We start from the raw sequence: 13216 nt of genomic DNA on the forward strand, positions 1-13216 counted from the left end.
ATCTCTTTTAGCTGGCTAGCTTATAAGGGAGAGAAGCTCCCTGCTTCTAGTTTGCTCCCTCTCTCTTCATCCTTCAGTCTCTCTCTCCCACTCTCTCACTCGCTTTCTCATTCTTCTAGTCTTGAATTCTCTCACTGTGTGTGTGTCTCTCTCTCCCTCTCCCATTCTTTTTTTTCTTCTCTCTCTCCCTCTCACGCTCTCTCTCTTCTTCCTCTCTGTCTTAAGCAGAAGATTTTCCTGGGTTTCTTCAGAGTCGCTGCTTTTTTTTTTCTGGTCTTTCCACATGTGCATGTGATTGAAGGGGGAGGGGAACAGCTAGGACTGTCTGTAATTTCGGGAGCACGGGGACACCCCAGGGAGGGGATGAAGCAGGGTCCGAGATGAGTGTACCACTGCTTAAGATTGGAGCTGTCCTCAGTACCATGGCCATGGTGACGAATTGGATGTCACAGACCCTGCCTTCGTTGGTGGGACTTAATGGCACTACGATCTCCAGAGCTGGGACCAGCGAAAAAATTGTGAGTTGGAAAAAAATTAAAAGAAAACAAACTGCATGTTAGTCTGTGCATGTCCTGTGGATATAAAACTGCAGTCAGTCTTCTGTTGCTTTGGTTAAGGACTTTTTATTCAGAAGCATAATTTAAAAGAGGTATTCTGATGTCCGGATTGAAAAGAGTCTATATGGTAATGTTTGGGAGATATTTTTGTTCTGAATTGTAAGTAAAATACTCTACTCTACTAACAAGTTAAGGATTTATAGCAACTTAATCCTGTCTTCTACTGAATTTGCTTCTCAGTATTTCAGTAGGGATAAAAAGTCTTACTGTTCCTTTTCTTTCTAATCCCTTACCACTTTAAGAAAGCATTTTCATCTTTGCATTTTGGTTTCATACTCCCTTGGATTTATTTTGCTGGCTTTGAAATAAGAACTAACACTGATTTGTTCTTGGGAGGGATTGAAATGTATGTAGCAATGCCAAAAGTAGCTAAGCGGAAAAGCACAATCTTAAGCAGAAAGAAAACAGACGAGAAATATTGTGAAGTGAACCCAGGTACCTGTCAGGCTTTTCTAATTACTAGGCTGCAAAGTTCTTATCTGAACTGGAGTTTGTTTTCTTTAGCATAACCCATCTTTGAAAAAAACTGAGAAGCTGACAAGCAACACTGAAATGGTGTGACAGAAGGCTTGCTTTAATGAAAGCCTGAAGAGCTACAGTTTAAGTTATGCCGTTTTTCTTGTTCTTTACTCATACAATAAAACTGCGCAAGAAGGTGCACAGGCACTCATTTGTTGCTTAAAATAGATTTGCTTTTTGTATCCCAGGTCTATTAAGCATTCAAAAGGAAAAAGAGTTTATGCTTAGAATACTGTTAAGATGTGAACCTTATTGTCTGGGGTTATTCATTGCATTTAAATTTTTTTTTGTAAGGTAACTGGAGCAAAAGAGAAAAAATGCAGATGTCGGGGGGGGGGTGCAGAGGTACAGAGATCAGAAAGTGAAAATGGAAACGGAATGACGGTATGAGAGAAATGAGTGTAGGGGATGTGACAGGAGACGGAGAAAGGAGAATCAGATAAAACACGGAGAAAATGTAAAAGGGACAGTGACATTTTCAACAAGATAGACAAATGCATGTGAGAAGGAAGGGGAAACACAGTCACAGACAGAGAAGCAGAAAAGAGAAAATAAACGCAAGCTACTGCCTTCCAAGCTGTGCATCCCGATTAAATTAATTTTACTACTGAGTGGATTTTATACTATTCTAGAAGAGAAAAGTAATCCTTTAAACACTACAGATGTATTATCTGAAAGTAAGAAAGAAAGTGGACATATATGTAGAATTGTGAGGTGATACAAAATATTTTTATTATTGAATGGCTGCCCTGCCAGTGCTTTTTATTTACAGGACTTTTCCATTCCAGCTGCTCTGTTCCTACCTGCTGTGGACCCTGGCAAAACACATTATCAAGCACGCAAGACTGTCAATTGACAGAAGGGAGACTGACACAGCAGAATCTATTCATTCAGCACACTCTACCTCTTACTCTTGTTTTTTCATTTTCCTATAGCCCCCCCATCCTGGAAAAGAAACTGCATATAAGGATTTCCCCAGCCCCCTCCTTCTGCCAGGGGTTTGATGTGCCATAAAAAAGGCAGCTCATTGAAGAATTGTACCATTGTGGAGACACTGTTGTGTTGCACTAAAGACTGTAAGAGCACATGCAACAAGCCCTTTTTTCAGAGAATGATGAAGTGCTGGGCTCATCCGGACTCCTAGAATGCGGCAGCTGCTGGGTGATCTTCCAAACTGCCATTCCTGGCAATGAAGCTGACGTCTGCAGCAAATGTATATGACTAATCAAATGCAAATGATTGAAAAATAAACTTGGTTTTCCGAAGCAAACCTTAGATTTTGTAGAGCACTCCATATATAAGCTCTCATCAAGTTTTAGCTTGAGATGGGTTTTGAAAGACATAAGTGTGTTACTCTAGGGGGTAATCAGGTAATAGTATATGAATGCAGTATGTCTGTATGAAACATATATACTAGTGTTTGTACATAAACACATATTTACATACTGAGGCACAGCTTCAATTTATGTACTATAATTAACTTATCATTTTGCTTTTATTTCGTCTGTGAAATGGTAAGTATGAAACTTTGCAATTCTCCACCAACATATTTATTTTCCCAGAACATTCCCTGTTTTCACAGGATATGAAAGGAAGTATGTGCTTACAGGAATATCTGTTGATGTACGTTACATGTTAAGAATGGGAGATCCACAGATAGGTGTGAGAAACAGAAATATTCAAATCAGGTGATGTGCGATCATGTGCATACCAGACGGTTTGTCACCAGGTAATTTGTGCTTACTACATGAAGCTTGTTGCGTCCCACTTTCTTATGGTGCAAGTAACTCTAGCTAAAGGAAAGGAATGTAGAAATACCTGGACAGGTGGTGGTCTTTGACCTCTGGTCTCATCTGGTGTCCCCATAACAAAAGCAATAACAACCCCTACAGCACTAAAAAAAACTCAGAATGTGAAATAGAATCAAAACTAGCATTTTAGAACTATCACAATTTGATGCTAAGCTTGGTGCAATGCTATTTTATACAAAACGTGCTCTGTCATCCTTATTACGAGATTATCTTCTTTATTATGCTTTTATTTATTTGACATGGGTTTACTGGGAAAGTCCAACAGGGATAACATCTCATTTTCAGTGGAGGCCCATGGAAAAAAGCTCAAGAGTGACATAAGATGGTTACAGTTAAATAACATAAATGAGCAACAGTATGTCAAGTCTATGTTTACAAAGCATTTGCATCACTACTCTAACAGTAACTTGTAAAAAAATAAGTATCTCATGCTCATTTTTCATGCACGTTTGCATAACCATTTTATAGAGACAAGGCAATCCCAGTCTTAATCCTCCTCTCGCCTTAAACACACACACACACACACACACACACACACATGAACATGCACGCATATGTGTGTGTGTGTGTGTGTGTGTGTGTGTGTGTGTGTGTGTGTGTGTGTGTGTGTGTGTGTGTGTGTGTGTGTGTGTGTGTGTGTGTGTGTATTTAGATAGATAGAAATAGATATATGTAGAGAGGGAAAGACATGCACAAACACACAGACACACACACACACACGCACACATGCACATATATGTATATGTATGTGTGTATATATATATATATATATATATATATGTATATATATATATATATATATATACATATGTATAGATAGATATAGTTATACGTAGACAGAGAGAAAGATACACACACACACACACACACACACACACACACACACACACACACACACACACACACACACACACACACACACAATTTTCCTAGTCAAATACAAAAGTCACGATGTGAAGAAATATGAATGCAGTAATGATAAAATGAATATAAGCTTTTGATATGCCACAATTTTATGGCTCTGTCTCTAGAAGTATAGAATTTATGTGTGTGCATGTGTGTTTTGTTTTAAGTTCTTTAACACACAACACAAACACTGTCATACTTTCTAAAATGTTTCACAACTGAAATTCTGCCAAAATCAGTCTATGCATATTGCTGACAACTAACTACAGTTTCTGCAGATTTAAGAGACATTAAACAACAAAAACAAACAACCAAAAAAGAGGAACAAAGAGAACAAGAGAAAAACTAACACTACTGTAATAAATAGTGATACATTTTAATTGCTTTGTAGTTTGCCTTGCTTCAGCTTGACAATTTATGCAAAAATCTTATTGACTCATATTAGTTAGATACCTGAAACAACAAAACAGAAGCTAAGCACTGTTTAAAATGAATAAATCCAGATGATCTCCCTATTCACCCTGCCTGGTATAACACTCCAAATGTTCTTCCTTCAGGGCTTCTCTCTCCTGTTTCGATCAACCAAGGTTATGTTTACACCTGCCACGCAGACATGTGGAAAATACCACAGCCTTTGCTGTCCCCCAGCCTCTGAAAAACATAATTGTTGCAGTGTTCTAGCTTCCCCAGTCTTTTCTATAAATAGACCTTGTGTTTACCTGTTTTAAGTGCACTCAAGGTGATCAGTAGCATCTAACAACAATGACATTATACCTTAAAAATGATTGTCTTAGTCGAAGAGCTCCATTTTTGCATGCCATTTATGTAGATAAAGTGTTTAAAAAATCTCTTGTATTCTCCCTCATGTTCTCTTTCTCTCTGTCTCTCACGTGTCTTGCCCTTTATACAATGCTCTCATTTATTTTCTGGAAGCATTACTTTTTTCTTCCTTTCACACTGTTTGAAGGTCACTGAGCACACTTTACAAGTTTGTGGTAAATTTCAGAGGAAAGTAGAGGGCCAGCACTTTGGAAATACTTCCTCAACAAATTATCTCACTGTGTTCTTTGCTGCTCAGGATAATGGAGATAAACAAAAGAGAACAGAAAGACCCTCCGTCTGATTATGTGAGCATTTTTTTAGTAAGGGATGCAGAAGAAATAAGAAGCACGTTTACCCCCAAAACAGTAAGAGAGGGGTGAGAAGGTGGCACCTTATGCTTCATCTTGAAGTATAATTAAATGGTGAAACAGAAAATATTTTTAATAGTATAATTTGTCACAGGGTATAATGACGTGGTTTAGCAGGATTTTTATTAGCATTCGAAACACTTTATTATACTCTGGTTATAGTATATTATGAAAGCCATGTTCTAGAGTTCTAAATTACAGTATATCTATAGAGTTTGACTATGTGTTATTTTGATAGCCTGCTGGACTTGTGGAATAGCCACACCCATAGCAAAATGGAGTGGCCTTATTAGTGTTTATTTCTATCAGCAAATTGTTTAGTGTAAATAAAATTCATTGTTCAAAATTTCAACCACATTCTTAATTTGCTGTTTTAATAGTAAATATACCTTTTTATCTAAGCTTCAGTGTTCAAAGTAGACAAGGTGTCATTTAAAAGAAAATGGCTGTGTACATGGTACTGTTTGCATATGATATTATAGCTTGTGCATTATTAGAGAGATTGTACATGTAGAGTAAGGAAAACTCTTTCTGTTTCTGTAGTTTGTCTGCCATATTGTCAAAGCAGTTATAGTTAGCTCTAACAGAATAAACAGTGAGGCTTCATACTATGCTGATGAAGCAAAACACCAAAATAGCATGATTTCTGCAAGGAAAAACAATTATCATTTGACAGACAGAAGGGGATCTGCCTCTTATCAAGTATTTCTTGATCCGATGTTATCTGCTATGAGAATGCCAGAGCATCACTTAAAAGTCTCCTAGACACAGAAGAAACTGCAGCGTTCAAGCTTAAAGGGAAAAACTGCACAAACTCCAAACAGCAGTTCCATTTAAGATCAGGGCAGCAAAGGAAATTGTAATCTACTCACAACTTGATAAACATCAATGCTGGGGGGGGGTTGTGCTTTAATAGAAACTGAACAATGGAGAAATAGTTCCTCCTGAAGTGTCTTTCTAGAAGAAAAGACAGATCAAAATGGGTGCGCTTAATTTTACAGTACTGAAATGTCTCACAACCATCAACACACACCATATTTTCATTTTCAAGGCATTAAAGTTTTATTAGTGGTGCTGAAATATTATTCCAGGCATCCACCACTCTCTTTGTAAAGAAATAACTCCATGCATCACTACTGCATACAAACTTAGTATCACACTGCATACTCTTTGTTGTATTTCCTGTTCAAATGCACAATTGTTATCTGTTATGGTCATATGCCTACAGCTATACAATATAACGCTGTTATAATTCATGCATACAGTGTTTTCTGCATGAGTGATTTTGTCAAAACTACTATGAACATCATTGTGGCATACACATCACCAGATACTATAAATATTTTATATTATCAACACAAAATATTGTCTGTGCTTCAAAGAAGTTTTGTATTTTTTTAACTTAACTTCAAGGAAAATATATATTATCCATAACAAGATAGAAAGTATTTCCTTATTGCAATGCAAATAATAGGAAATCCATACAAAAAAAAATACAGACATGTATTATTAGAATTGCCTGAATACTGACCACAAATAATTATACATTTCATTATTTAAGAAAGAGTTTGTTGCTCCATGAAACAGTTTGGCATAAGGCGGGTAACATCACATAAGCTATGTAGTTTATGATATAAACTGTAGTTTCTGAAAGGCATTTGGTCATAGAAAATTCTGTAGCTTCCATTCTAAGGCAATATAAACCTAAACTGTAAGTGTATATGCATATGAGTGGAAATAATCATGATGCAGTAAAAACTGTATCTTTCACATCATGCTGTGTATGTGCATGTGTGTGTGTGTGTGTGTGTGTGTGTGTGTGTGTGTGTGTGTGTGTGTGTGTGTGTGTGTGCGTGCGTGTGTGTGTGTGTGTGTGTGTGTGTGTGTGTGTGTGTGTGTGTGTGTGTGTGTGTGTGTGTGCGCGCACATGCATGGGTATGCATAAACACAGATGGACGTAAATATGTGTCATCTGACATGAAAATTCAATGTGTGACTGTATTAGTCAAAGGTTCTTGGAGAATTGCATTATGTCTCTTTACTTTGTATTTTGTTTCTTGCTTTGTAAATGTAAATGTTTTCCATGCAGATATGACATTACACAATCATCTTATAGTTGTGGGTTTAAGACTTTCAGTCTTTGTGCACTAGCTATTGTATGGCTCTGAGCAAGTCACTTAACTAGACACTTACCCCAGGGGGGCCATGTTAAGAGGTTGCTGAGCCCTAGGCAGCTCACATGGTCAGCAAATAAATAAGCAAATAAAGGTCTAGTTAACAAGGCAACATTTTTTCTTTCTGGAGACACTGAGCAGTGTCTGCTCTCTGGCACTTTTCTCTACCCTTTTAGAAGCAGGAGGAGCCATGCCCTTAATGACAGCAGGTATAGTATTAATCAGCACTTACTGGAGGTGACCTTCACTGTCTTCTTCTGGCTTTTCCTGGTTAGGGGTCGCCACAGCGGATCACCTGTCTGCTCATGATTGGCAGTGGAGTTCTACAGTGTCGAGTTGCCAGCCCGGCACCCAACCTTCCACAGAAAGCACACACACACAAGCACTCACACCTAGGGTCAATTTAGAGTGTCCAATCCAACTACAGCATGTCTTTGGGATGTGGGAGGAAACTGGAGCACCCAGAGGAAACCCACATGACCAAAGGAAGGACCGGCAGACTCTGCACAGAAAGCAGCCCAGCCGAGGATCGAACCAGAGAACCTTTTGCTGTGAGGTGACAACGCTAACCCCTGCACCACCGTGGCCACTGTAATACTCTAATATTGCAACAAGCACTGCTCAGAATCCTCTAATTCACACTAGTAATTTGGTGGTGGAGATTTCCAACAATAACTGAGAGGTGCATTTTGTATTGCCTGTAGAGTGTCACAGTGGTACGCATAGCAATTGTGTACCCTGGCAAATGTTTTTAACTTGTGGTAATTTTTTAAGCTCCATTGGCCAAGTCTATGATTAGTTCCAGTGTTGTTCCTTCCAAACAGTCAATTTGCTGTAAATCTTGTTGTAATTATAAAAATGTACATATGTATCACACATCACTACATTCTTGTGCTGTTTTTTTTTGAAGCGACTAAATGAAACTAACCCCAACACAGGCATTCTGTATGTCACAAACCTCCTATCTGCTCTTAAATGAATGTTTCTAGTTGCCACAGTTTCTTCTCCTTTTATCAGTTTCAAAGCTAGATTGTTGTAATAAATATATTTTACATTGCTATGCTTTGTAATAGTTTCAGCTTTTCCTAATTGTTATTGTACCTTTTGTTTTTATTCTGGTATCACATATGTTTTTCTGTGTCTCTTTGACTATATTCCACGCTAGTCCCCTGCATTGTTGCTGCAGGTTGGGAAGGAGCAGCTTGCAGATTCCATTGTATGGCTACTTTGGGGGAGGGGGTCATATGAAACCCAGTTTAATACCATTCAATACTTTAATAAGCTTTGTTGTCTTACAGCAGCACAGGGAGAGTGTAAAAATGTTGCAAGGTTTCTGTTCATCCTCCGTCTTCTACCTAAGCTCCCACAAATGCAAACATAGATTTGAACGTATATCTACACACACACATACACACACACACACACACACACACACACACACACACACACACACACACACACACACACACACACACACATACTCATACTCATACCCACCCACACAGAGCAATGGGTGATATATATATATATATATATATATATATATATATATATATATATATATATATATATACATAATTTACTGATATTTCCTAAGAGGTCCCTTAGGCATGCTACAAAATGCTTACTCAATTAGAAAAAAAAATCTCCATTTATTTACCAGAGTTGTTGCTGTTCTAGGTGAAAGTTTAACAGTTTTCTTGACAAAGTAAATTATAATCAACTTTTTATGTGCCAGGAGCTTCAGCAGTTCACTTAGTTTTAATTGTCACCATGTTAAGAAGGATCAGCCGTTACTAAGGTACTCTATGACATATTTTCACTTTGTTAGCTGTAGTGACATACAAGTGGCTCAGCACTGTTTTATTGCAGTTTGTTAAGTCACTTTGACTCACATCAAGCTGGTAGTGAACTCATTTGCTTTTTTTTTTAATCTTTCTTACTATAGCAAGACACTGGGTTCTGATGAAGTCCAGGCTTCCTGGAAGAAAGTGCTTGACCGAATTGTTTTGAATAAACTGTTGGGATTACTGTTTTGATACATCATTTAGTTTGTTTTCACTTGCACCATTCCAACCAGGCGGAAAAGGGTTTTGGTTTTCCTAAGACAGTGGAGTTGGCATATATATATATATATATATATATATATATATATATATATATCTATAGTTCCCTTTCAAAACATCTAAAACCCATAACATCTAAAATCATAACATCAAAACCACAACATCTAAAGTCCAAAACATCTAAAACGTATAACATTGAATTTCATAACATCTAAAATGTGCATCACAACATCGAACAGTACAAATCACATGAAAATAACATACCGTCCACATGTAATGATACCAAACTAACAAACACACTTTTTCCTACATTTCTGCAGGGGGAGCAAGCCCTCCTGCACCCACCATGTGGGGGGCCCTGCCTTCCACACCCTCGTAAAATAAATATACCAACTCCACGATCACACTACAGCGGGAAAAAGTTAATTTCTTAACGCCACTGTATCACAATCACCATAAAGAATGTACACATAATGTCTATATCACTTACCTGTATGGCTTAAAAAACAAATACAGAGTGGCAAAATAAACACTATATAAATAGTATAAATTCCTATGCAAATAATAACTATAGAAATAAAAACTACATCTCATAGTGATACCACAAGACTAACAGACTAAACTATAACATTTACACGTTTGATGATACACTATTCAATATTATACATTTTAGATGTTATGAAATTCGATGTTATGGATTTTAGATGTTATGGTCTCGATGTTTTGATTTTAGATGTTATGAGTTTTAGATATTTTGAAGGGGAACCATAGATGTATATATATATATATATATATATATATACATATACATATAGATAGATATGGTTTACCTTCATAATGTCGATCAATTGCAATCAACCGGCCACATCACCAAACCATTTCCACGAAACCAGAACCGCAAAATCTTTCAAATGTTGAAAAAACTTCGACTTTCGACATTTCTGACCGCGCCACTTCTCCACACCAGTGCTAACATGGGTCAAAAAGGGGGCAAGACTTTGTCATTTGGAAATTTGGTGTTTGACATTTTGAAGAGTCACAGTTCGGTATTCGCAGAAGCGGGGTCGACCATAATGTGATCGGCATTATAAAGGTAAACCTATATATATATATATATATATATATATATATATATATATATATATATAAATAAAGATATATATGGTTCCCCTTTATATTCTCAAAATACTGAAATCTCGAATTTCAGTATCTCGAGACCATAAAGGTGAACACTCAAAATCCCAAAACTGTGAAAAACCAACTCGCAAATATTAACACAACATATACCACACAACACATACACCATCCTACCCACACTACAACAAATCAAACAACAAAACATGCACAAATACAATAACACACATCAACACACCTAAACTACATATAAGCAGGACAAGGCTCCTGCAACCTCCATGTGGGGGGGCTGCACCCTCACCCACCCATATATATACTTACTCCGAGATCACGCAAACAGGAAAAGACAGCAAATTCACACACAGACATTCTACAGTCCCTCACATGCACTAACACACACACACACACACACACACACACACACACACACACACACACACACACACACACACACACACACACACACACACACACACACACACACACACACACACACACACACACACACACACACACACACACACACACACACACACACATATACATACCACACGTATACAAACATCAACACATCCAACACTTACACACTCATACTTTCACCTGCTTATCCTAACTCACACGTACAACTTACAAACATACTCATATACATCCAAACTCCCACCCAAAACCATTACAAAACAGTCATTTACCTTAAATCGCATCTAAATCCACATACAACACCAGACACCATCCACACAAACCATCACGTGTAACGTAACATGTAGCCATAACTGCGAATTCGAGATATTTGAATTTGCAATTATGCACTTTCATTATTTTAAAAATTTGCCCTTATGGACTTGAGATACTGAAATTCGAGATTTCAGTATTTCAAGATTATAAAGAGGAACCAAGATATATATATATATATATATATATATATATATATATATATATATATATATGTACATACATACACACACACACACACACACACACACACACACACACACACACACACACACACACACACACAAACACCCAACACATTAAGCTGCAGGAATGTCCCTTACAAAAATACAGACATTTTCTGTTTTTATATACTTTCTTTAGCTATGCTTCTTCATGGCAAAAGAACTGATGAAGCCTTATTTGTTCATAGATGTCTCAGTGGAATACATTGAAGCTCTTATCTACTACTAGTAATCTAAGGCCAGAAGAGCTCAGTGGCATATGAGAAGCAACATTTCTCAAGGTTATTCTATGGCTGAAGGACAACTGATGGGTCAATGGTTCTATGGTGGCTACTGCTCTGGTGTAGAAAAAATGCATCGACCATATACTCCTTGAGCAAAATCTAGCTCATGTTTCCATGACAGCCTATCATCTCTGGACAAGGACTTACCTGTTTACTCACACTGCCCATGTACAATACCTTGCAAGGTCTATAAGCTTAGAAATTACACTTTCATTTGAAAATTAGTCAGAATTTATATCGGTGCTGTTTTGCTCATGTAGCTCATTTTTTATTTTATTATAAAGACTGACAAATATTCCTTCCAGTATAATAACTTTTTTTTTTGTTGGGGAGACTTTACTGCTTCCCTGTCCAAGTTTTCCTGAATACTTATTTCCTCAATGTGCATATGTCCATGGGGAGTGACTAATCATCTTGGAAGTTTGTTAAGCATTATCTCCCTCTGCCTTTCTCTTTACCTAACTCAGAATCCTATGTTTGGTTAATTGTGTTACTAAGCATTTTGTGCATATTTATAGCCTATTTTGTCTTTGTAAATATCTCCTAAATGCAGGCCTTGCTGTTCTTGCTAAATTTTCTGAAATTATAACTTTTCTACTTTTATGCTTCTAATCATTCTTTCTACACACACATATATATATAGACACACATATGCACATGCATTTATTTATACCCACCGATTTGTGTAAACATGCACCACTCACACACAAATGCATACACACACACACACACACACACACACACACACACACACACACACACACACACACACACACACACACACGTGCATCCATTCATCCGCATGGATACACTGAGACATGCACCCATATACACATGCGTGGATGCACACAGGCACAAATGCAGGCAGAATATATTCTTCATTCACTATACCTGTCTTTCTTCATTTCTTAATTGCATTAGTATGTTTTCCTAGCAGTGGTTCTCCTTTAAAAACCTATTTAACCTTCTAAGTTCCTCAGTGGTATTGCTTAAACAGCTGTTTAACCTTTTAAGTTTGTCAGATCCTACTTTTGTTGAGCTTCAATAATAAAGTATAATTTTGTCATTGGCTAGGGCCATTTATATGTGCAGATTGTTCACTGTTTGTTATGTATCTATTATTTGATAAGAAAGTAGTTGGTGGTCCAGAAACCCTTTTCTGCCACAACCCAGCACAGAAGCAAAATTGTGACTACAATAACATATATTAGAGATTGTCAATTTGCATAGACACCAATACACTTAACCCTGAATTCAGAAAAGATCCAATAAGGTGTGTTTTTTGTATTTATTGACAGTCCTGCCACATTGCTGCAATATGAAGATCTGGCACCTCTGTGGGCTGTCTCCGTGTCAGTAGCAGATATTAATGAGGGACTTTTTTGGGGGGAGAGGCATATGCTAATTAGCCATGTGCCTATCCCAGAACTGTCTGTGACAAAGCTCTTATGTAGCTGAATTATCTGGACAATTTCTTGTCTGCATTAAGTAGCAAAGTCTTTCCTGGAGGCTCATGGTAAACAGCAAAAAGGCCATGCTCACCCATTGGATACAGATAAGTG

The 13216-nt window shown here is 37.4% G+C and overlaps 1 protein-coding gene across 1 annotated transcript in view; it reads left to right on the forward strand.

The window, feature by feature from the left end:
* The first annotated feature begins 5 nt into the window (after window positions 1-5).
* Window positions 6-13216, forward strand: part of OLFM2 (olfactomedin 2) — a 1260631-nt gene continuing 1247420 nt past the window's right edge. The window contains exon 1 of the mRNA XM_044084686.1: window positions 6-518. Coding sequence (XP_043940621.1) covers window positions 381-518 — 138 coding nt within the window. The 5' untranslated portion in view covers window positions 6-380. The remainder of the gene's footprint in view (window positions 519-13216) is intronic.

The sequence above is a fragment of the Protopterus annectens genome, chromosome 9.part0 (assembly GCF_019279795.1).
Source record: "Protopterus annectens isolate FY-2018-M chromosome 9.part0, PAN1.0, whole genome shotgun sequence".
Taxonomy (NCBI): Eukaryota; Metazoa; Chordata; order Ceratodontiformes; family Protopteridae; genus Protopterus; species Protopterus annectens.